At 33.5% G+C, this 24,092-nt stretch overlaps 6 protein-coding genes across 9 annotated transcripts; 1 reads left to right on the plus strand and 5 right to left on the minus strand.

The window, feature by feature from the left end:
* Positions 1 to 1,379: 1,379 nt before the first annotated feature.
* On the minus strand, positions 1,380 to 2,895 carry LOC18055367 (tetraspanin-7). Its single transcript, XM_006453436.2, has 2 exons — positions 2,076 to 2,895; positions 1,380 to 1,975 (listed from the first exon to the last, which is right to left on the minus strand). Exons 1-2 carry the CDS (start codon positions 2,583 to 2,585, stop codon positions 1,646 to 1,648), a joined length of 840 nt encoding a protein of 279 aa, XP_006453499.1. The 5' UTR covers positions 2,586 to 2,895; the 3' UTR covers positions 1,380 to 1,645.
* A 1-nt stretch (position 2,896) lies between these two features.
* LOC18055701 (tetraspanin-8) lies at positions 2,897 to 5,136 on the minus strand. Its single transcript, XM_006453437.2, has 2 exons — positions 4,234 to 5,136; positions 2,897 to 3,431 (listed from the first exon to the last, which is right to left on the minus strand). Exons 1-2 carry the CDS (start codon positions 4,738 to 4,740, stop codon positions 3,123 to 3,125), a joined length of 816 nt encoding a protein of 271 aa, XP_006453500.1. The 5' UTR covers positions 4,741 to 5,136; the 3' UTR covers positions 2,897 to 3,122.
* A 5,818-nt stretch (positions 5,137 to 10,954) lies between these two features.
* On the minus strand, positions 10,955 to 13,573 carry LOC18055702 (cytochrome c oxidase subunit 6b-2). The gene is made up of 4 exons (XM_006453439.2): positions 13,466 to 13,573; positions 12,811 to 12,899; positions 12,656 to 12,737; positions 10,955 to 11,398 (listed from the first exon to the last, which is right to left on the minus strand). Exons 1-4 carry the CDS (start codon positions 13,478 to 13,480, stop codon positions 11,345 to 11,347), a joined length of 240 nt encoding a protein of 79 aa, XP_006453502.1. The 5' UTR covers positions 13,481 to 13,573; the 3' UTR covers positions 10,955 to 11,344.
* A 2,752-nt stretch (positions 13,574 to 16,325) lies between these two features.
* Positions 16,326 to 17,031, plus strand: LOC18055703 (tetraspanin-15). The gene is made up of 2 exons (XM_006453440.2): positions 16,326 to 16,508; positions 16,686 to 17,031. The coding sequence occupies exons 1-2, from the start codon at positions 16,329 to 16,331 to the stop codon at positions 17,028 to 17,030; spliced, it is 525 nt and encodes a 174-aa protein (XP_006453503.2). The 5' UTR covers positions 16,326 to 16,328; the 3' UTR covers position 17,031.
* Positions 17,032 to 17,260: 229 nt separating this feature from the next.
* Positions 17,261 to 18,969, minus strand: LOC18055704. Of its 2 annotated transcripts, none has more exons than XM_024192350.1 (2): positions 18,736 to 18,969; positions 17,261 to 18,187 (listed from the first exon to the last, which is right to left on the minus strand). In XM_024192350.1, the coding sequence occupies exon 2, from the start codon at positions 18,172 to 18,174 to the stop codon at positions 17,677 to 17,679; it is 498 nt and encodes a 165-aa protein (XP_024048118.1). In that variant the 5' UTR covers positions 18,175 to 18,187; positions 18,736 to 18,969; the 3' UTR covers positions 17,261 to 17,676. The 2 variants fall into 2 exon arrangements, with proteins under 2 accessions (XP_024048118.1, XP_006453504.1); XM_006453441.2 differs by lacking the exon at positions 18,736 to 18,969 and adding an exon at positions 18,537 to 18,605.
* Positions 18,970 to 19,505: 536 nt separating this feature from the next.
* LOC18055705 (protein FLX-like 4) lies at positions 19,506 to 23,318 on the minus strand. 3 transcript variants are annotated; one of them, XM_024192351.1, is made up of 5 exons: positions 23,088 to 23,318; positions 21,396 to 21,931; positions 20,394 to 20,424; positions 20,159 to 20,267; positions 19,506 to 20,055 (listed from the first exon to the last, which is right to left on the minus strand). In XM_024192351.1, the coding sequence occupies exons 2-5, from the start codon at positions 21,929 to 21,931 to the stop codon at positions 19,811 to 19,813; spliced, it is 921 nt and encodes a 306-aa protein (XP_024048119.1). In that variant the 5' UTR covers positions 23,088 to 23,318; the 3' UTR covers positions 19,506 to 19,810. The 3 variants fall into 3 exon arrangements, with proteins under 3 accessions (XP_024048119.1, XP_024048120.1, XP_006453509.1); XM_024192352.1 differs by lacking the exon at positions 23,088 to 23,318 and adding an exon at positions 22,082 to 22,768; XM_006453446.2 differs by lacking the exon at positions 20,394 to 20,424 and having other exon boundaries at positions 20,159 to 20,298.
* Positions 23,319 to 24,092: the final 774 nt, after the last annotated feature.

The raw sequence follows: 24,092 nt of genomic DNA on the forward strand, positions 1-24,092 counted from the left end.
AAGACAAAAAAAAAAAAAAAAAAATTCATCAGCTCGAACTTTGCCACGTTATCGGCTCATATTTTAACAAAATAAAGATGATTCATCGGAGAAAAATTTTATGGATGAAAATAAGAATTCTTAATGTGGGTTCTTCAGCCTTAACGGGCAAAATAAAATAAAATTTCTTACTTATATGTTTGTATGTTTAACAAATTATTGAAGTTAGCAACAGAGAATAATTTTTATGTGCCAAAAAAAATGAACAACTGTACACACATAAAGTGATTGTATATAATAGCTCATGACTGAAGTTGTGGATTAATCAAATACCATCCATCACGTGCCATACAAGAATGTCCAATAATTCATGTTCTCTCATGAATACAGCTTTCACAAAAACAAATGAAAGCCTAATAATTATTTGGAAATTGAAAAAATTATGACAAATTTAAAAAAAAAAGGATGCATTGAGCGTGGTGATAACCTGAAAGAGCATTGGTGCCATTAATGCATGTCTTGAGGAAACTGACTTCTTTCTTTTCATTTTCATGAAGTGGAGTGGACATTTTCTGGCTTGGTAGTGCTAGGGTTTTACTAAAGCTGAGCTAAGAAAATTGCAGAGACCCGAAGACCAACGATAACGTGCCGCATCTCTCGATAGGCCAGCGACTGCCTCGCTCTAATAGCCGACTCTATAATGAATCGGGACACTTCCACATTTGTTATAATACACATTTTTATTTATTTTCCATACTCTAAAATGAGTTTTTTTTTTTTTTTTTTTAGTTTTTCTGTGAGTAAAGGCTTCTTCGTGCCAAAAACTAGTTATTCACCCAATGATTGATATGGAATAATATTTTATTTTCTACACACTTCATAAATATCCATTCATACGCGCCTAATGATATTATCTTCCCAAATATAATTTCCTAAATTTATGATAAGAATGTTTAGTGAGTAATTAAGGCTCTACTTGGTGTCGTATTGCGAAGGCAAATTTTAATCGTTATCATTTTTAGAACTTTTTTTCTTTTTTAATAAAAATAGTTTTGCATCAAACAATATTTATTAAAATTTATCACAACTCGTACTACCATGTGATCTAAATTTTTACGTTAATGATATACAAGATCCTTGTCATTAACAAATTAACAACGTGAATAATTTTCCCTTAAGTGCAGACGGTTTTTCTTTTAAATTTCTTTATCCTTTACAACTCTTTAACTTGTATGATTAGATATTGAAATATCTACACGAAAACAATAAGTGGGTAGTTGAAAAATGAATGTTCCAAGCGGGTGCAACGGAGATAGCATGGACACCTTTCAGATTATCAGAAACTAATGCCAGCTTCAAAGCCATGACTAAAGTTGATCAAATTGTTGTAACGCTACATGCACTGCTCAATCTTTTCTCTTGGCCATTAATTCATTCGATTCCCAAGTTGATCCCACTTCCAGAAATTTCCAAACGGAAGAAAATGATGTACCGATTGCTGGGTGCTTTAATACCTCACCACAACCAGAAGCATATTAATCTGGAAAATTTAAAGAAGCAAGGGCCCGTGATGACCAATTGACAACAATGTTTGCTAAATTGCAAGCTAAAAAATAATCTCTTAACTTGATTAACATAAGTAACTTCTAAAAAATCTATTCGCAAGTCAAGACTTTGAAGATGATGGGTAAGGACAACGATTTGTTTTGTAAGCATGAACTTTTGTTCTGTTTTCGCTAAGAGAAGAGCAACCAACGATGAAGACAATGACAAGCACAAGCAGTGCAACAGCGTTCAAATTTGCGTCTATCTTCCATTGTCGGTTGATTCGGTCCAGCAGGCCAGCCTTACAAGAAGCGCAATCATAGCACAAAATGGCAGGCCTATTATCCCATAATCTGCAATCTGCGTTGGTGAAATTCCCTTTTTCCTTGTTCCAATATGTTGGTGGCACATAGGTGAATTTGCAGTCATCAGGTGGCTTACAGCAACCAGACTGCATGGCAATTGGCAAACACCAAGCCCCAGGCATGTTAGATCCAGAAGAAAATGGCAGAAGCGAGCAGATATATATTGAAATTAGTCCATTACTGTACCTCAACGCTAGACAAGCGCTCCCTGGAGAACTTATCAGCAGCAGCTGCGTTAACATGACGACGTTCAAAGTCGCTGCAAATGTTTGTAGCAACAAAGCAGCTCTTGATCTTTCTCCAATTCTCTTCATCATTCATTCTCTTTCGCAGCCAGGATGAGTAATCATCCATTCTGTACTCTTTATACGCTTTTCCTGGCGATTTCTGACCGGACCCTCTGTTTGTTACCGCTAACGTAAACACAGTTAAAGAAATCACGCCCACGATAATCAACATCAACAGAACAAGGTAAGACCAGAGATACCCAGATGAATGGCAACATGCGCCTCTTATTCCTATCAGAGAGATGATCATAATGAAGAATCCTAGGAGTAAGACTGGTTTTTGCAGGAATTTATCACATTCTGTTGCTTCTGTGGTGATTAATAGTACTCCGAACCAGACAATGAAGACGGATAGAAGAAATGTTACCACATTGAGGACAACGAACAAGCTGTTACAGCAGCGAGCCATCAAATACACAATCACGGAAAAGATGAACTAAGTTTTTTGTCCAGGTGCTAATTACAATTTGAATTTTCAAATGAATGTATAAATATTTTAGCAACGCGTAAATATATCTTCAACATTTGCCTAAATTAAAATAGGAGTCCGCCATTTGGTAATTACAACTCTGATAGTCAAAGGGTATTGGTTAAATTTAGATTGCGCAATCCAAATCGACTCAAAATGCGATATTTAGTAACAACTTCCTCATATAAAACTTCGGTAAAAATAACAAGCAAAATGCACCAAAATAAGAAAACAAAAAGAAGCAAACTAGCTGCCAGATAAAAATATATAAATTCCACATACGATATGACTACATAGATCCAATACGTCCTAATACCAATCAAAAATCAACAAGAGGTATACATACAAAAAACCATGGTTAATAACATATAGCAAAGCAAATAGTGAGAATTCGCCTAATTACATATAGCAAAGCAAATAGTGAGAATTCGCCTAATTACTACTACATAGAGATGTTATGATCTGATCTAGACTACATCAACGACCTAGAGGGTACTTTCCGTAATCATTGTCCCTCCGGCTGTTCCTGAACGCACAGCAGCCAATGGAGTAAACGATGATAAGCACTATGAGGAAGACAATGTTGACAATGGCAACCTTCTTCCAGTCACTCTTGAGTTGGTCCAGCAGGCCAGCCTTGCATGATTGGCAGTTGTAGCACAAAGTACTTGCATCATTCCCCCATGCACCACAGTCGGGATTGGTGCTAGATGTGTTTCCCTTAGTCCATTGGGTTGGACCGGCATAATTAAATCCACAGTCATTAGATGGCTTGCAGCAACCAGACTGCATATCAGAGTAAACGAAAGGTAAGCCACAATCAACATATTGAAGAAAACAAAGTTGAGAGAATAAAGCAGCAGAAACACAAATTCAAGGCATAAAGAGACAATGATTTATATTTTGTAGCAAAGTAAAATCACAACAGTTTGTTTTTCATCGCAATAATTTAATGTGGTCCCTGAGTCCCTCTACAGTATCACCCACAATCAACAGATGTTTGAACATACAAGAAGACTATAACAAAAAGGGAGCCGTCAGCAAAGGTGTAATTTTGCAAACCAAAAACAAACTTTTGATTAGTATCACTTCAGGAACTTGGGTCCCAATTAGCAAGCGTTATGGTGGTTTCTAGGTCATAAGTCAACATCTGTAAACTAATTGATAATATGATTTCAATAGACAATAATTCAACAAAATCATGGTGGAAAAAAAAATCCCAACAACAACTGCAGAAGGAACTGCCACTAATTAGTGTACTTCCTTGACAACCATAATTTGAACAGATATTGAAAACCCAGATCAAAATTTTTACAAACTGCATCCAAAACTGAATAACTTAATTAATTAATGTAAAAATTAGATCTCCAACACTCAAGACAAAACCAAGTTTTAATTACAAAACCAGATAAAACACCGAGCCCAAAGAACCACATGCATGAAAAAAAGTTCAGCAAAATCCCTAATCAACAAGCACCCAAAATTGTTTCTTAAGAATAAAAAAATATATATCTAAAGAAGGGACAAATCAACCAAAATTTTTAATAAATTATGTATAAACATATGTAGAGTTATAGTAATAAAGTACCTGAACAGAAGACAAGTGCTCGGAATAAAACTGCTCGACGGTGTCATTAAGATACTTATCATGAAAGCTTGAGCAAACTTTGCTATCAATCAAACAACTCTTAATCTTGTTCCAATTCTTAGTATTATTCACTCTCTTTTGCAACCAGTCTGAGTAATCTCCCAATCTGTACTCCTTATACCCTCTTCCGGACAAGACCTCACCGGCTCCTTTGTTGGTCACGACGAAGGCCATGATGGTGAAGCAAAACAACAGCACAATCAACAAGAACATCACAACCAAGTAGACCCACAATAGCCAGGAGACTCTGCAGCACGCGCCGATGAGGCCGGCCAAGGAGACTATCATTAGGAACACGCCCAGAATTATCACGGGCTTGTCGAGAAACTTCTCGCATTCGGTCACGCCCTTGTTGGAGAGCCAGATGCCGGCCCAGAGGATCGGAATTGAGAGGAGGAATGTTAAGATGTTGAGGATCCCGATCAAGTTGTTGCTTAGACGAAACATTGCGCCACAGATTTTCAAAATCAATGCAGATGAAATGTTCGATGGAAGTTCTGAACGATGAGGAGATATTTTTATACGGGAAGTTTATCTTCTCCTAATGCAGTAACTGTATGGAAGAGAGTGGGGTTACTGCGGAGAAAGTTCTTTTGAGTTGGCTCCGCCGGGTGATCATCCTTTGTTAATGCTTAACACGTTTTAAAGTGACGCGCGAGTTTCCGACACGTGTGAGGGCGGTTTCCTACCGACGCGTTGTTTAGTTGTCTCTAGTGGAAGTGTTTTAAATACCAATTTTAAACGGTCGAGTACTCCCCAGGCCACAGCTCCCTTCCCATTCTGAGATTGGATATTTTCATCCGTATCCCCAATGTCTTAACTAATATCACCTAAAGTTCACAATTAATCACAAAAACCCCCTAGCGAATACTAAAAGATTTTGTTGGCTTGGCCCGGGATGTCAAAATTGAAAACTTGTAATAAAAATACAAATTTTCGATTACTGTAGTTTAAATACTTTTGCTCGTATTATATTTTCTCAAACTGATTTGGTGATGAATCTAAAATGTGCTCTTTCTTTAGTTTGTTTACTTTTGTTTTAGAAAGATTTTATATATATATATATATATAATAGTCTCTAATCTATTTTTCTCCTATTTTAACAAAGAATTTCTACTGTTAAATAGATGAAAATAATAAAATAACAAATTTGGGTAATTGCTTAAAGATTTTGACAATTTATCTAACATTGATTACTAAAACTATGACAAAAAGGTTAGCTTCTTCCAAACAATCCCTAAAGCCAAAGGCCTTTTTGGTTCAAACTTTATAGTCAACTACAATTTTTTAAGGTCAAAGCCTCGTTGTTACCGTAGAAAAGTTCCTTGCGAGCCAGTAGGGACGCGGCTGTGATCATTATTTTACAGCCTACAAGTGACGTGAACAAAAAAAACACAAAGAAAAAAAGAGGAAAGCGTTACGCTCGCTCTTAACTTTTTAAGCCGTGGGTCAACGTCTCTGAATAGGCAATTGTTCAGTGTATTGTCGCCCACAGTAATATCCAAACTTTTGACGTGGCAGCACTTGGTTACCGTCTCATTTTACACTGTTTTCTTTGATTTGTCGTCACTTTAGTTTTGGTAAGGTCACCCGCGTACCGTGTACGCGTGATGCTCTTATTAACGAAAGCAACGATCGACTTTGATACGAGCGCGCTACGTAATTTGTCCAAGACTCCCGAGTCCGAGTGTCCGATTGCCGATTTGGTATTGGAATATCAAAATCGGAAACGGCGCCGTTTTCTATTTGACTGTTTGGGCACCCAAATCAGGCACCAGTTTCGGATGATTAGGGGAAAATAACATCTATGACTTCCAAAGTTTGTATCAATAACGTCTACGTAAACTCTCAAATGTTTTTGAAATTTTTCACACAACCTTTTTCTTTCGGTACATTAAATATATGATGTGACTCTTATTTTTAATACTTATTTAATGGTTAATTGATTATGCAAAAAGAATAACGAAAGAGTCACACACAAAATTAACTATGGTAGCTCAAACTAAAAGTGTACCCCTTTTTAGTTTCCTTTGAATTTATTAAGATATGATATTAAAATGATACTACCATAAACTTTATTTTTAAAAAACTTAAATACAATTATTAAATCCCATGCTAATGCTATTATGCTAGTGCCTGTTGGTTTGGAATTTAATCTGTTTAAACAACGAATTGATATGATAATTGTAGTATTAAACAATAGTGACAACTTGATCTGACGGGTGGTGGGGACATACCACATGTACTATCACACGTTATAAACGAAGTTCAATTGTTGAATTAGCCACATGTACTAACATTACACGAAAGAGTGCTGTTTACTGCTAAAATGACTTCTTGACATGTCATTATTTAACGCGTGTGATTGCAAAACTATTGCTTAAGTCAATAAAAATATGATTGTTGAAGACAATTCAAAAGAATAATTGATGATCATAGCACAATCAAAGCACAATGACGATGACCCTCTTATCTTCGGTCGGCCTCTTGTTGTGTGGTCTAGGTTTCACACCATAATATCACAAATCAAGATTTTCTCATGATCTGATCTTCATTTGAGTAAATTCTGTTAATATGATTGGTGGTTAATAAATTAAAAAGAAAAAGTAGTTAAATCATAATCATCCACTAACACTAAAACACATGTGGCACAAGATCTGTAAAAAATTAAGAGTGCTCAAATCAGGAGAGAATCATAATCCTAATATCAATGGCCAACTTTAGGATATGCTTCATTTTCAAATGAGTCATTTAAATGTAAATGGGGGCCTTGCCAGTTTATTTTTAGTGTTATGAATGATTCAACATTTCAACCTTTCTCACTTCTTATTATGTCGCGGAAGATTTTTGATTGTTTTCGTATTGATTCTACTCTTTACTCAAATATTAAAACTGATTCATTACAGAAATTGACGAGCTTTTCTCAATAATGATATTCAAATTTTTAGTATAAATAGAGCTGATGAATAAGTTATACATAATATATTACATACATTTTTCAAATTCTATATGCAAAATAAGATCATGTAACGTGGGTGTCGGAGGCCTCGATAACATAGATTATATATATATTTTGACAACTATTATGAGATGTATTAACAATTATTCTCTGGTCCATCATAATTCATGCTTCCGATTCATCACAAAGATAAAGTTAAGAGAATCTGAATCGCTTGTCTTTTCAGTTTATGCGCTTTGTATGCTTTTTGTAAATATCCCATTCTTTTTTTTAATTTTTAATTTTTTTGGTTTGCATATTCTATTTATTCTTTGTGTGCTCAAGCGCATGGAATTTTGCAGTTTCCTCAGGGTTGGGATCAGACGTTTTTTAATCAGCATTATTGATTGTATTTTGCCAGATTTTGACTTGAATGCTAGAAGTGTTCCAATTTTTTTAATTTCTATTACATTGGAGTGCAGAACATCTGGAGGAGGCAGCCGCTGCATCGAGCGGAGGGTTCCTCGAAAATGGGTGCCCAATAAAGAGAAGTGGGTGGGGGTTGGTATGGGGGTTGGGCTAATTGACCTGCCCAAATCAAGCTGGCCTTGGCTCCAATTGCACTCAATCCCGGTGGTAGCTACTAGATGAGAGTTGTCTGGAGAAGTTCTTATTTGCTTGGAATCTTCTCGACTACTTAATCAATGGTGACATTCTATGTCAACCCCAGGATGCTACTATTCACTCAAATACCTGACTCATAACGTGCCGGATCTGCTTGTAATATACGAGATAAAATCATCCTTAGACACACGCAAGGACTCAGTTCTCGATCTATATGCAAAATGTATTGATTTAATAAGAAGGTGGCTGCCATTATCATTTGGAATTTGAAATTTGAAATTGCTGGCCGTTGTAGGTCTAAAGTCATTATTATTTTGCTTTTGAATCTTTTTGTGTAAAATTATAACTCTTTTGACCGACCCCACCAAATACAAAGCTCAAAAGAATTAGGGTTTATTTGAGATTGTCTTTTAAAGATCAAAAGGAAATTTTAAAAATAAAAAATTAATTTATATGTTTAGTAAATATTTTTAAAAATTATTTTTGATAAAGTTATCTTATCTTATAGAAAATTTTAAAAAGTAGAAAAAAAATGTCATTTTTCAAAACGTGACTTTGAGAATTAATTTTATACTTAATATAATGTCATATACATTCTCACATATATTACTCAGAATTGTTTTTATTCAATTAGGAAGTAAACTATTAAAATTAAAGAGGTTATTTATTACCAACAATATTGATTAGAAAATAAAAAGATATTTTAATTATCAGTTATCACACATACACACACAAAAAAAAAAAAATTAGAAGAAAGGATGTCAACACCACCATATTTTGGTGAAATAGTTATACAAACACTATGCTTTCACAAAAAGTTACATAGATCTTTTTCTTAGTACAAAATTTGGTTTATTTGTCTAAAAATATTTGTATGATTATTTTTAGGTAGTTGTTAAGTTACATAATCATGTAACTTACATTAACCCAATGTTTGCTACCATTAACACACATTTAGTTTTTGTTGTTTATGTTTTTATGTTAGTTATAGCAAGTGTTGGGTTGATATAAATTACACGATTACGTAACTTAACAAGCATCTTATTTTTAAACACAAAAATGGATCTATATACTTAAAAAATAGTTGATGTGAACATTTTTGTAAACAAAAGGGTATTTATCACCATTTTCTCAAACTAAAGGAATGTTGGTGACTTGGTGTTAAGGGTGGTCAAAACCTAGTTCGTAGGTTTTGGTAAATTACAATACGACACAAACATTTATTTTTTTCATTTTGGGCCAAAAGTTTTGATTTTAAAAACAATGACGATGATTTTGAAGATTTTGCATTTTAGTCCAAAATTCTTGCATTTTTTTTTGTGAATACAAATTTGTAAATTATTTTATTTTTGTTTATTATACATTGATTATAATAAGCTTTATGTGTAAGTTAAGCTGAACGAAAAATTGATTTGTTAATATGAACCGTTATTGAAAACAAAATCGAACCGAACTGAACTATTGGTTTCGGTTCGATTTTTATTTTCCTTAAAGACCGAATGATTTTTTTTTTTTAATTTCAAACCCGAACCAAACTGAAATCGAAAGTTTACCCCTAAACGAAACCGATGCCCTCCCCTAGTTGTTGTCCTTTTTTTAAAGAATTATTACATACACATATTTACAAATGTGTAAACAAATTTTGTCTGAACTTTATAATCATCTTAGTCATTTATATTTTTATAACATCAATAGTAAAATTTACCAAACACATAACACTACCTTTAAAACGCACAACACTTTCAAAAAAATAAATTTTATTAAATATTTAACTGACTTTCTCCACAACTCGTTATTTTCATAATACAATTAATAACAATTATTTTAAAAGTTACCTTACCACTTAAGAAATCAAGATAACTCCCCGTTTTAGAGGACTCCAGCAGCTAGCATATCTCTAACTTCTGCATTTTTTTCTTCTAAGAGAATGAGTAAGATGAATCGAGCTATTCAAGCAATGCTAGAAGGAACTATCAACCTTATGGACAAATAATTAAAGGGAAAATATCCACCGTCCACCCGTTTTTTTCAACTTTTTCAAAAATATACAATTTTTTTTTTTGCTGGAATCTACCTAAAGTTACATTTTGTTTTACTTTTCCACTTCCGTTTGGAATCCGTTAAGAAAACTAACAGAAACTTAAAAAAATGACCATTTTACCCCGCAAAACGAAAATTATAATTTCACCCCAAAAATTGTCAAAAATAATTAGATTAAAGAAATTATTTTCCCCATCAGTCAATAAAGAAATTAATTCCACAACCATTAAATGCAAGGTTTTTTTTATAAATATGTTTATAATTAGAATGCTAAATTATAACAGTAGTATTAAAAATAGTCAAATCTCGCAAAACATCAATTAAATTTAAGATAAGTAGAGTTTTATTATTCATTGAGTTATAATCTCTAGTAGTTAAGATTTTTTTGTACTTCATTAACGTACCAATAATGATATTCATCATTAAGTCTTATTATTTTTGACATTTTTAGGGTGAAATTGTAATTTTCATTTTAGGGGTAAAATGGTCATTTTTTTTAGTTTCTGTTAGTTTTCTTAACGGATTCCAAACGAAAGTAGAAAAGTAAAAAAAAATATAACTTTAAGTGAATTTCAGTAAAAAAAATAATTATATATTTTTAAAAAATTAAAAAAAATAAGTGGACGGTAAATATTTCCCCATAATTAACGGATTCCAAACGAAAGTAGAAAAGTAAAAAAAAAATATAATTTTAAGTGAATTTCAGTAAAAAAAATAATTATATATTTTTAAAAAATTAAAAAAAATAAGTGGACGGTAAATATTTCCCCATAATTAAATAAATAACATCAGTCAACATCAAATCAAGGTCAAGAAGAAAAAAATTGTGCAAGTGGGCTCACCACGAGGCAATATTTGTTGTTATTATATGCGTGTATAAGAATGGTTGGTGTTTTATCTTATTAATGATAATACAATTAAAACCCACTGATTTCTGTCAAAATTAAGATTTTTATGGATTCTTTTTAAATTTATTCTTTAACCCAAAATATCATTATTTGATTTCCACTTTGTTGCATCAAGCCAAATCACAAAAAAAAAAAAAAAAAAAACTGAAAGTGAATGGGATCAAAAATTGGGATCAGGCTATGGTGCAACTGTGGTACCGTGCCACAGTTGCATTCAGCCGTTGGATGCACTTAGATTGATGGAGTCCACTGGCATCCAACGGTTGGATGCAACTGTGGCACGGTACCGCAGTTGCACCACAGGTTTTCCCCAAAAACTGATAACATTTGCAGAGTCATGGCTTTTCAAAGGTCTTTTGCTTATTGACCATGCGCAATAAGTCAATAACTAAACTACTAAAGCATCAACATTCAAAACAATCTTTAACTGTTGCCTTATTGGTTTTCAGGCTTAAATGAAAAAACATGATCAGGGAGCAAATAAACAGAGCAATATGAACGTTTCATCCAAAAGAAAAGCCACCCGAGTGCTGATGCAAGTTTAAAGAGGACCTGGGAACGTCCCATTTTCCCTCTGCTCGTTCCACTTCTCAATCTGCAGCAATTTGAGCACATAACAGAGAGGGAAACGGAAAAAAATGACTTCCATCACAAATGCAAATTACTACAATTCAAGTGGTTAGAAAACATACAAGTTAAACTTTCATCAACAAAAAAGATCATGATAGAAGGCTATCAATTTTGTTGACTGGACAAACATAATAGCAGCTGCATGCAAAATCAATTATAACATTGTCTCTTTGTGAGTCGAGATGACGATAAACATTCTACTGGACAAGATGTCAGTTACAATTGATGAGACTAAAATCATAACACCTAAAATAATCCCAATGATAAAAAATGGTTCACTCAGATGTTCTAATGCTTTCATATGGTGTACCATTCTGCTATAAATACCCTTCGTGCATATAAGCTTTCAGGTACCAGTTATTCTTTTGCACTATGAGGATTGAGGCTTTTGTTTAAACTGATTCTAGAGATGATGATAAATGCAAGCTTAAAAATAAATAATAATAAAAAAAGCTCATTCTTATTTCTATTCTTTACATGACATGGCAATCTTCACCGACATCTTAACATTATGATGCTCAAGCCAGAAGCTAAAATTAGTGTCCTGACTAAACCCAATTATCTAATCACATGATTGTTTAAGCATCATATGCCTGTAAGTGCTAGTACTAATGCGGACAAACAAATGCATGAACTTTCTCCACTAGTCTATCATAATACAATATCATAGCAGAATTACTCCTGTGTATCCAGTCATTTATATCGTTCTCACATATTAAAGGTCAATCCACCAAAGAAGTCTGCTACAATACCAGCTGATCTCCAACAACAGATATAATGCAATAATCATCAAGAATCCATTCTTGGTATAACAAAGCTTGATATCAGAACAGCCACTAAAACCTAGACACAAAATAAGGAAGAATGTTTGGAATTTCTACATCCCCAATAATTTTCTATTGTTCTCAATGATTTCTACACCTGGACACATGTTTCAAATTTTCTCATAGACAGGTGGTCTAACATAATAACCTCCTAAGACGTATCATGAAAAGACAAATAAGTTATATTATTCATGAAAAGACAAATGAGTCATTTTATTTACTTATCTTTATTTTGTTTACTTATCTGTGTGAATTCAGCAACAACTAAAAAAGGACTTATAACTAAGTAAACTTAAAATATGTTAGCCAACATTCAAAGAATCATATATGGCAATAGACAACATCCAAAGAATCATATATTGCAATCAACAACATTCAAAGAATTGCAATATACTCACCCAGTCACCGGGGCAGAGAGAACGATAGTATTTAGCAAATCTTTCACATTCATTAGATTCTTCCCCCTTTGCTGCCAAGCACCTGCATAATAAAATGAAGTGGTACATGCTACAGCTTCATCATAAGCAAAATGGTTCATTACTAGTGAGTTTACCTATGAAACTCAATGTAGCGGGTGAAGCAATGTCTGGTTTGATTTGTTGTTGGAAACCGGAAATCAGCAGGAGCAGTTTTGAGTTCAATCTAAGACAAAAGGAGTACCAGTAACCATAACATAAAATAATGAGAAACTTATGCAACATTGGGCTAACGTAAAGCAAGTTTGCCACTAGATACAGAAGTGCTGACATTCATCCATCACCATCTGATGACAAATTATACACCTCTTATTAACAATCATACCATATCGTTGGTCATATTACAAATCTATAGCTTTGCTTATAAAAATAACATCATTCAGAAGCTCTTCATTTTCCCTCACCACGATTCCTAAGAGATTAATCATTCCATAAAAAGGTCAAAAATTTTGCGCGAAAAACCTAAACTTTCAATTTCCCATTGAACAAGCACAGCACAAATGATCAAGAGATATAAAACAAATCACAAAATAAAGGCAATTTACGTTTAAATTTATATATTATCCACAATTTTGTATCAATCACGATGAGAGTGATTCAAATAATCAAACAGAAGATAAAGGCTAAAAAAATTATGAATCCAATAAGAAATTTCTTTCCGTACAGTTTCTATTTTCTAGGCGCCCAAACAGAAATCGTTAAAATAGATGGAAAGAGATAAATGAAATTTACCTCGTCGGCGGCCATGCTTGATCAGTTCAAGAGAGAAACAAAGAGGCGAGAAATTTTGATTTTGATATTGATACGAGAGCTGAGACTAAGTCATAAGGCCTTAAAAATGCGAGGGAGTGTGAGCCTGTTTATTTCTATCCGGTTCGTCCGGTGACCAATGAAAAGAAGCCACTTGGAATTAAAAGAGAGTAAAAATATTAAGCGTATTCAGCTGAGTTAAAAAATGGGCAAATGAGATTAAGTATCAATACGAATATTTGAAAATATATATATATGAATATATAAGTAGCGTTTTGTTTATTTTTATAAATAAAAAATATTTTAAATATAAGTATTTGACATTCATATTTTTACAAATAAAAAAATTAAATTTTATACTTTAGAAAATAAATATATTTTGTAGAGATTTTTTAAAATTAATTTACTTTTGATTCAAATCTTTTTCCATTTAAATAAAAATCACGAAAGTTTACTCCTTTTTTCTTGTTTAGATGTAAATGTTTGAAAATCAGACATTAATTATAAAAAAAATTTAAATGTCTAAAATTGATAAAATTTCAAATTTTAAATGTTTAACAAATAACCCTTACGTATTTGAAAATTATAAAAGCATATGTTTCTTTCCTTTTAATTGTTGGTCCTTTTTCAAAAAAAAAAAAAGAAATTATAAGAGGCAATGGTGTATAGTATTAAGGGCAAATTTTGGATAATTCCTTGTAAATTTAATATTCTCAAATCATCTTCTTTCCTTTTGAAAATCTCAAATTACTTTTATATTTAGTCAAAATATAAGGAAAAAAATGAGAATCAATTGATTTTTTTTTATTTTTATTTTTTAACAAAAATGAGGGTAAATTAAAGTTTCCAAAAGCAAATGAAATGATTTTAAAATAATTAATTTACAAGAGAAACCATCCAAAATTAACCCTAGTATCAATAATGATTGCATGATTACCCTAAAACAAATAAAATAAGGACTTTAATTTTAAGGAAGACACAATTTTTGTAGAGCAGGAAGTTCCTTCAAATGTAATAAAAATTAAAATTCTGTCTCATTAAAGGATTTCTTGTTGTTATATCTGCTTCCTTGATGGGTGTGAAGAATTTCAATTTAAGTGTGAGCATAAAAGTTTAAGAGGGATTAAAATTCTCGCATGATCTGAGTTTTCTTGAGTTTTTAATAAATTATACCATGTGTCATGCAATAATAGTCTATGGATAGGATTTAAGTTCTTTATATCTTAAATTTATTAATTATCAATCAGCATGTGAATTTTTATTATGGAGAAGTTCAGATAATGGGAGAATCTTAATCTATTTAATAGACATCACTTTATCTTCTTAGATAATTATACTTGGGGATAAAATTGTAAATTTATAAAATAGATTTTATGAGGAATTTAGAAAGAAGTGCTAATAGCTCGACTAAAAATTGAACCAGTAGAGATTGATAGGGCTCATGAACATCTGTTTTCAAGTGATTCCAATTTCTAATCAATATACCGATTATTCCTTTTTTTATTTATTTATAATAAGTTAAAAATATTTAGTCAATGAAATTCTTGCCAAGTTCAGCCTCCATTAAACTTATTACAGCATAATCACAATGTTCGATTTCATTTTCAGATGTATCTAGTCTCATTCCTCAAAAGTATCCAAAAAAAAAACTACAACTTTAAAGGACTAAATCCCAATAATCATATACTTTTATGTTTTTTTGAGTTTATTTCTCTCTTTATTTCGAATATGGTTTCCATATAAAATGAAAACTATGTAGTATATTTAGGCACTTCCATAGCATTACTCTCATTCTATTGGATTTTTGTGATATGTGCATGAACATTTTTATTATTAATGAAAGATGTAAGAAAAGGAATCAATTCATTGAGACTTGAGAGGAGAGGACCCAATATTTTTTTTCCATTATTAAGTGCAGTTAATGGCTTCTTCGTTTACCAACAAAAGCCTTCTTACTTGTCATTATATGTATTTCTATTGGAAAAAAAAAGAAGCTGTAATTAAGATTCATAACCACACAAACATTTTAACGATGTCGATCAAAATCACTGCCAAGTGCCTACATAAACCATTTCTAAATTACCCATGTGCAATAATATTTTTTGTGCTTAGTTATAGAATCTTTTAACAATTCTTTTGCCATGTATATAGTAATTAATCAGTTAGATCTTGACTGAATTTTACAGTGTTCGAGTATCAAAATTCGTTTTTAATACACGTAACAATAAAACCTAAACTTTCTCCCAAATATTTCTCATCTGTCCCAAAATTTCTCTTAAACGAACTTGACTTGGCAATAAGATGGGACAAAGAATTCTTTAAAAACAAAGTGTCTTTTGCTGAAAGTCCACTCTTCACTGGCATGGCTGAAACTGCTAACAACCCAGCACCAGCACGAGCACCTGAAGCTGTAACCACAGTGACAATACCTGAAGAAAAAGGCGCTAAGCTAGAAGCACTTCCAGCACCAGCACCAAAAGCAAAGAATATTCCAGAGGAAAAAGCAATAATAATGACAACAGAAAAAGCAGCACCGGCGTTAAGCATTAATGCCCTTCGGGCAAAATCCTTATCTGGGATATTAGCAATGATATCATTCATTGTTTCACTACCAATTCTTGCTTCAGTCATCTGGCTTCTCTACATGAGAGACTATGACTGTGAGAATCTCCTCAGGCTGCCGAGGCTGCAAACGGGGATCGGCATTGCCTTGCTTTTCATGTTCATTATAAGCACTGCAGCTCTTTTCTTGCGGCCCAAGTTTCCTATGCCTGGATTTCTCCTTGCTGTAGTGCCATTGCTTGTGATGCTCACCGTTGGACTTGCACTTCTTGGGGCCTATGACATGGAAAGTAGAAAGATTCTTGCTTCTCCAAGATGGTTTAAATTAAAAGTTGATAATCCTAACAACTGGAACAACATCAAATCTTGCATTTACGATACAAAAATATGTGACGATTTGTTTTTGAAATCTTTGACTGTCAAATCTTATGATTTTACTATGAAGAAGCTCTCACCCATCGAGGTAATCTATAACCTACTTACTTTATATTTTAAAATTAGCTCTGTTATGCTGCAGTCTAGATAAGGTGGCTTGTTCCGCAGGCTAGAACCAGCCAGAACAAAAATTATTATGTTAATGATCAACTTAGTATTAACATTTTTTTTTCTTTTTCGGTTTTTCTATTGTGTGACTTTGAAGTCTGGATGCTGCACGCCGCCAGCAGTGTGTGGGATGAAGTTTGTGAACGCCACCTCTTGGATCAAGGGAGATAATGGTGCTGTAAACAACACTGTGCCGCTTGATTCAGATTGTGATGATGAAAACAAAGTGCTTGATTCGGATTGTGATACGTGGACAAATGACAGAAACGCTCTCTGCTATGACTGCCAAGCTTGTAAAGATGGATTTGTCAGAACGTTGGAAAGCAAATGGCGGAAACTGGGTTTGTTCCTGGTTTTAATGTCCTTGTTTCTCTTTGTTTCTCATTTGTTTTTGTTTCTTGCCACAATGTGGGAGCTTGTGGTAGTTAAGGAAAATATTTGAAGGCCAGCTTGTTTATTTTATTTTGTAGGTTTAATTTTAAAAAAAATAAATTTGGTTACTTGGTTAGGATTTCTTTGATTGATGTTCCCTTTTTGACAATAAAAGGCACTTGAATTTTTGGTTAATAGTAGTGTCACATTACGTTTTTTTTTTAGTTTTCTACTTCCATATTAGCACAAGATTTTAGGATGCATAGCTATTTGTATAAAATTGACATCAAAATGCCTCAGTTCTATACATCCATCTTTCTTTTATTCAAAAATAGTTACAACTTCATCAATTATTGAACCAACAGCAGAGACATATCCATTAGTTCACCGAAGTTGTACAAAAGAATTGATCCCTGAACTCATAATCTAAAGCAGGTCTAGCAAAGACAAATTTCTATTACGTTGAAGTCAACACGATGTTTCCTAGACACAAATATTACCTAAATAGATGAAAGCTCTGGTAGTTTTAGCATTTTTCATAGTAGCTATTTTGACAAGGCCAAGAATTGCCGAACTACTTTGTCAGCAATTGCAGCTTGGCAACCCTCAGCAACTGAAACTTTCATTCCGCATAGCAGCACCACAATAATAAATAGGGCATAGTTAAATACATAAGTATGACTGCATGAAGAAACAATGCTGACCAATCTTACAAATTATTCAAGAAATCCAGTCTTTGTTAAAACAGCATCCCTCACTTTGCTCAAATCTCTTCCTTTGAGCGTCCTACCAACTCCTTCAAAAACTGAGAATGAAGAAACTTGACTCTTTGCTAGCCTCTGAGCAATATATTCGTGTGGAGGAACCTTGCAATCATAGGAATCACCATCATCAGAATCATCCTCGAGAGCTTTCTTCTTTGACTTTTTCTTACCAATCTTCGACCAATCAGGAATTTTCATAGGAGCGGATTGCAGCTGCTTCAATACTGCATCATTGCCTTTGTCTCTGTAGTTATTATTACTGCTTGTTCTAATTGGGATCATCACTGCAGCAGCAGAAGTGAGATTGAGATTTCTTTCAACAGAAAGATCGGGAGCTTCAATTACAACTTTTGAGTAATTTGAGTCTTTTCTTTCTTTGAGAACTTCCCAAACATCTGCTTCTTCAAAATCTCCATCTCTTAATGATCCCGACAAATCAGTGCTCTCCATTGATCACAAACTCCTACACATCCAAAATTTGACATCCTTTAAGAAACTAAAAAGTTTCCAATATGAGATTTTTCCAAGTACTCAGAAAAAATAAAGTAAAATAAAATAGAGATGATTTGTCAACTGGACTCGCATTAACAGCTAACTTATTCAAGTTGTTTTCCTTCTCTTATAAAGCCTCTATTGTACAAATTTTCCTGGTGTTCCTGGAGTGCAATAAACTACCCTTGTAAGCAAAATTCGAACCCTAAATCTTTTGTTGCCGATAATAAAATTTTACTGATTGAACCAACTGGCACCCACATAAACTTTCGTATATCTAGTAACTCAAAGGCAAATCATAGGATAACAAGACTCTCTACCTTTGCTTGGATTGAAACAATACTGCAAAGTAAACTACTTTTTCTTAGATTCTGAGAAGGAATCTGAAACATGTAAAGGAAATTTTCAGTCATAAAAAAAGAAAAAGAAAAAAAAATCAATGAGCTTTCTACAAAAAGAACAATAATAATTGCTTTAAAAAATTATGGAAGTCCAGTACTCGAGTTCTTAGTTACTTGCCTGAGATAATTGTCTTGTGCGTATATGAATGAATATTACAGAGAAGAAAAAAGTGAAAGCAAAGGGAATGGGACAGAAAAGATTTCACTTGTGTCATTAGAGAAAATTGTCCCTTATAAATATAATTTTGGTCCCTGGAAAGTCTGAAAATAATTAAAAGAGTGAGATTAATTTTGGAAAATTTGCGGAGTTTGCTTGTACAAATCTTTCAAGAAAAGCAAGGATCTTAAAATATGAGTCAGAATTGAGTCACCTTTTTATATTTATCCATTCGGTAATTGTCAGTAAAATTGAGAATCGAGAGAAATTTGTTGATCATATTCTGCTTTTGCTTTTATAGATGCATTTTTATATATCAAAACAATTTTTTTAATAAATGGCAAAACGTGTGAAATTTAATATGAAAAAAATTTGGAATAATTCAACAGGGACCTTTTTGCCCTTTTGTGTTTACTTGTACATGAAAAAATTTTGAGACTAATCTGTAGACTACTTAAGTCTTGTTTGAAATTAAAGTATTGTAATTTTTAAATTACAACTGCTGTAAAAAAAAAATTATAACTATCAAATAAAAATTAATAATATGTAGTAAATATAAATTTTAAATAATAATTTTAAAAAAATTATTAAAGATATATAAATTTTTTATTATACAAGTAAAAAATCATATTAATATAGTTTAAAATCTATAGTACTAGTGTTTATCAAATACTTTAACCTCAATCCCAAACGCACCCTTAGTTGTTTTCGTCTGTTTCAAAATTTTGACAGAACAAAGATTACAAGAAAATGGCGGAAACTGGGTATTCATTTTGACTACTAATTAAATTACAAGAATATGTACAAGCTTTCAGATGAATAATCTCTTGCAAGAATGACGCTGACCGGATCCTAATTTGCCTGATGCGAGTGAAGCATGATGTAACTTATCAAAATAAGCCATGTCTAAAGTTATCTGTCAAAGAAATAATATAGTTTTCACAATAACACCAACAGATCTACCAGCAATGCTGGGATATGCAGAAAAACTCAGCAACATAAAGTTTCAGCTTTTCTGAGTTCATCTTCCAGCAAGCTATGGATCATAGGATCCTCCCCAGACAGCACCAACAGTGCTAGCAGGGACAGCAGGCATGCCAACCCCACTGGCAGCAGCCACCCCATTACTACTACCATATGGAATCATGCCTTCTCCCGTCTGCACAACGCCCATCTGTAGAAGAGGCTGACTGTATCCATCAACATACACACCACCACCTTGTACAGATGGTGGATACGAAGGGATAGGATTTGTGTAGGTCTGACTGTATGGGTTTGGAGCTACATAAGGTAGGAACAGCACGAGCATTAAGGCAAGCTAGAAAAAGTAGAATTATAAAGAAATTCAACTAATGAAACCATCTATAGAGGCAAGAAAAGTCACCGTGTCCTCTCATCTCAGCATTCACCACCTCAGCATGTAATTTCTCCATTTCTCTTGCCATCCCAACTAGATTCTTCTCCATTGCTTGTAATTGCTCCACGTTGTCTATGTTTAGACCCTTTTCATACTCAAACGTAGCACTATTTTCCCCACAACATAGATTAAAACAAATGGTTAGATCCAAGTCAGAAATAAATTGTGCTTTAACTTCTAAACTAATGAAAGAATGTGACATGTTTAGACCCTTTTCATACTCAAACGTAGCACTATTTTCCCCACCACATAGATTAAAACAAATGGTTAGATCCAAGTCAGAAATAAATTGTGCTTTAACTTCTAAACTAAAGAAAGAACATGACAATGGAAACCGAAACCCAAGAAATTTGGATGTTGGTACATCAGCAGCATATCTATGTGGCAGTGAAAACGATCGATCACCATCAATCAGGAACCACAATAGAGATTTATTCTTACAAGAGATGACAACGAATAAGTAATAAATAAAAACATAAAAAGTGGAAGAAGAAGAAGACGAGGAATAGAGAGTTTCATAGAACTTCAGTTTTTATGCAAAGGTGGTCAATATGACACCTTGCTTTCTAATTGCTTGGTTTACGACTACCTTTTTTTTTAACCCAGACTCCTGCGGACGCTAAACTGGGGGGTCAGTAAGGCACCCCAACCCCATGAACCATGAGACAACAAAGGGTGGAATTTTAAGCTCACTAGAAGGATCGAACCTGAGACCTCGATACAGCCAAGCACCAGATCCCAAGCTCCCAACCAACTGGGCTGCCCCTTGGGGGCTACTTCATTTATGACTACATCAAATTATTGAAAATTTAAAATAGCTTCATTATTCCTAACAAAAAGGAGGAAAAAGTATATTATATATCACTCGATATATAATCAAGTGTCAACACACATGGAAACATTTTAATGATATAAGAAGACGAAATGAAGTCCTGAAATGTGCATTTATTTATTTATTTATTTTGTGGGGGCGGGGGGGGAGCAAGCATGACGGAAGAGAAGGTGTCTCCCCCTTCTCTCCTTTTGGTGCTGCGATTTTCTTTGAGATTACGGACAAATTGTGATACTGTGTTCATTATTAATTATAGTACCATAATATAAAAGACAGATTATGCAGAACAAGTTTCAGGTTTGACTCAGCACAAGTTTAAGCATCTCACAAGAGAAAAAATACAATAGAAACTTAAGTCATTGCATGACTCACCGCAACCTCCGGTGTTCTTGTCTCAAAGAGTCGAGTTCAGCATGTAAATCAGGCAAATTTTTAACCTCAAGCCGGGCTTTATGCAATGCCTCAGAAGCTTGCTGAATTTTAGAAGTCAACTCTTGTCTGGCTCTGGCCAAACTCTGTGCCTCAATGTGCGCCTGTTGAAGATCCTTTTTCAATCTCTCACCAGCCTTACAATCTGCTTCCATTTTTGCAATCTTATCAAGTAAGACCCTGATGTGAATATCACTTTCAGTATGGATGTTTCTAATGTGTGCCTTAATTCTTGGAATCTCCTGTTGAGCAGCAGCCAGGTCCTCCCTCATGGTAATGTGAGAAGCTGCCAATCTATGATTATCCCTTGCAAGTCGTTCAATTTCTGCTGCCTGAACAGCAATCTTATCCTCTAAAAGAGGAAGTGGCTCCAATAACCGGTGACCAGCAGGAGAACCAGGAAATGGACCATGCCGCAACATTCCTGGAGCTGGAACAACACGGCCCTCATAATGTGGTTGAATACGTCTTCCAGACATCTGTTGTCTCTCATACATTAACCAACAAATAGCACAATCAAAATCCTGAGACATAAATGCTTGCTTTTTTAATCTTGGTAAGCAATCATTGTCATAAGAATAAGAGAATAGGAATAAGTAAGATCATAAGAGTGTATCTTAATCTCTAACCTTTGGCTTTGTCTGGCGAAAAATCAAAATCAAGTTCAAGTCACTGGAAACAAGTGGATGCACAATAGAAGCACTTTTTCCTTTCAGTTACATTCTTGATTTCTTCTATTTGATAGACTTTTTGTACTTATGATGCGAATGTCATGACATTGATGGGTTATATCAAAACAGAACCAGGTATTGAATCTTTTTCAAATGGGAAATAGGTGGAGTAGCATTTAAGGTAAGTTTTGCCATGTTTTCCAAGGACCTCCTCTTGAAAAGTATCGTTTCTTGTTATTAATTTCCATTTTGTCTTTCTTAACCTCAGTTGACAAGTACACATTCCATAATGAATAATGATTTCCCATTCAACTTGCAATGATCAATAGAATTACCAATAAGTTTGATCTCATACATGCCAATAGGTTTGAGCTTCTGTCAAATCCGAGATTTTTTACCAAACAAGCTGCTGGGTCAAGAACTTTCAAAAATTTACTGCTATCAAAACTTATCAAATGCACTGCTTCCTATAATCCTTCATCTTCCCGACAGCTTCCTGGCATTCCCTTCTTCTAAATAAACAAATTCGCCATCTTAAGCTCAATTTCTAACTGCCTGATCTTATGGCCTTCGCACATTTCACATTTCAGAATAATTGATACAAACTTGCACACACAAGCATGCTTATGACATAGGATATCTTCATTTGCTAATTACACTCCCCAAAAAAAAAAAAAGGAACTTCAATATTCTTATTTTCAGTGAAATAGAGAATGAGCATTCTAAGAGTTTATTAATACCTACGGATTCGATTATTTTTTCACACTTAATTAAATAAGCTACAGTGAACCCAGGTATCAAAGAACAAACTTTAACATTCTTATGCATTCATTTTATGACATTAGCAAAGTCTTATAATAAATTGAAGCAGAAATCATGATTACAGACAATCCATAAATACATAGCAAATTTTGCAGCAGCAAAAACAAAATAATCATTAAAAGGAGAATCAGAGATTACATACGAGATGAGATGGAGGTTTGCTAGAAAACGGAAACGATATCGATGTCCTTTTGCTCAGAGCCCGCTAGCTATGAGTGCTGTTTGCGCCAAATCGGCGGGTGTGCTTGACGTAATGAGCCGATGAATAATAATAAAAGAATAAAAATTTATGGGGAATAAAGTTTAAATTGACACAAGTCAGTTGCCCTCTTGTCTTGCGTTGCGTCTGATGAAAAACACGAACAGGCTGTTAAAATTTATTTTGTAATAATTATAGGGTTATTTTTACATTCCTTCCTGAGTTTCACGTGATAACATTTTAATAAAAAATAGATAATATTTTTACATTTCTCCCTTATTGTTAGTGTAAAGTTATGTATAGTATTAAGGTTAAAATCGTAAAAACTCATTTAAAATTCAAAAAAATTTAAAAAGCTAAATGTACTACTATTGGTAAGCGCAAAATACATGCTGCACAAGTGTAAATCTTATGGTCAAGTCAAATCAGTAGTTTTTAAGTTTTTATTCACACAAAATTCACCTCTCAGTAGTATAAGTGTAAAAACAAACCTTCTCAAAAAAAAAAAAAAAAGTGTAAAAACAAACAAGTATTATCGAGCTTGAGGATCAAGATTCATTGCCATTTTGAACTAACCCATAAACAAGACAAACTTAGATGGTGATAGAAGACTACCGACGAGTGAGTATAGACGGTGATGTGGTTCCATGACTGATATTAGAGTTGCGAAGAAGTTAGTTAGTTTTTTTTTTAAGGAAAACTATTGTAGTAAATCGTAGCTTTGGTGTTCTTCGTTTTGGATATATATGTTGGAAAAATTGGTGCTGCTATGTTGTGGATGTTTGTTGTAAAAGATTATGAGTTTCAATGTATGTTGAATTTGTAGACAAATCAATTTTTATATTAATTGATTTAATTTTATTTCACTGGAATTACCGGACGAAAAGGAAAGAAATACATTTCCCACAAGAATCGATGAAAAGTAAAAGTAATGCACTTTCAAACAAT

The sequence above is a fragment of the Citrus clementina genome, unplaced genomic scaffold, assembly GCF_000493195.1.
Source record: "Citrus clementina cultivar Clemenules unplaced genomic scaffold, Citrus_clementina_v1.0 scaffold_1, whole genome shotgun sequence".
NCBI classification, from domain to species: Eukaryota; Viridiplantae; Streptophyta; class Magnoliopsida; order Sapindales; family Rutaceae; genus Citrus; species Citrus x clementina.

What these genes read in the sequence shown, in the direction of transcription:
- LOC18055701 (XM_006453437.2), bottom strand. Translation starts at nt 4,740, where the DNA reads ATGTTTCGTCTAAGCAACAACTTGATCGGGATCCTCAACATCTTAACA. An exon ending in AGCACTTGTCTTCTGTTCAG is followed by an intron (nt 3,432 to 4,233) that starts GTACTTTATTAC and finishes TCTGATATGCAG; the next exon opens with TCTGGTTGCTGCAAGCCATC.
- LOC18055705 (XM_006453446.2), bottom strand. Translation starts at nt 21,931, where the DNA reads ATGTCTGGAAGACGTATTCAACCACATTATGAGGGCCGTGTTGTTCCA. An exon ending in CAAGAACACCGGAGGTTGCG is followed by an intron (nt 20,299 to 21,395) that starts GTGAGTCATGCA and finishes TGGGGAAAATAG; the next exon opens with TGCTACGTTTGAGTATGAAA. An exon ending in TGCTGAGATGAGAGGACACG is followed by an intron (nt 20,056 to 20,158) that starts GTGACTTTTCTT and finishes TACCTTATGTAG; the next exon opens with CTCCAAACCCATACAGTCAG.
- LOC18055704 (XM_024192350.1), bottom strand. Translation starts at nt 18,174, where the DNA reads ATGGAGAGCACTGATTTGTCGGGATCATTAAGAGATGGAGATTTTGAA.
- LOC18055702 (XM_006453439.2), bottom strand. An exon ending in CGCTACATTGAGTTTCATAG is followed by an intron (nt 12,738 to 12,810) that starts GTAAACTCACTA and finishes TTTATTATGCAG; the next exon opens with GTGCTTGGCAGCAAAGGGGG. An exon ending in CTCTCTGCCCCGGTGACTGG is followed by an intron (nt 11,399 to 12,655) that starts GTGAGTATATTG and finishes AAATTGCTGCAG; the next exon opens with ATTGAGAAGTGGAACGAGCA.
- LOC18055703 (XM_006453440.2), top strand. Translation starts at nt 16,329, where the DNA reads ATGGAAAGTAGAAAGATTCTTGCTTCTCCAAGATGGTTTAAATTAAAA. An exon ending in AGAAGCTCTCACCCATCGAG is followed by an intron (nt 16,509 to 16,685) that starts GTAATCTATAAC and finishes GTGACTTTGAAG; the next exon opens with TCTGGATGCTGCACGCCGCC.
- LOC18055367 (XM_006453436.2), bottom strand. Translation starts at nt 2,585, where the DNA reads ATGGCTCGCTGCTGTAACAGCTTGTTCGTTGTCCTCAATGTGGTAACA. An exon ending in AGCGCTTGTCTAGCGTTGAG is followed by an intron (nt 1,976 to 2,075) that starts GTACAGTAATGG and finishes ATTGCCATGCAG; the next exon opens with TCTGGTTGCTGTAAGCCACC.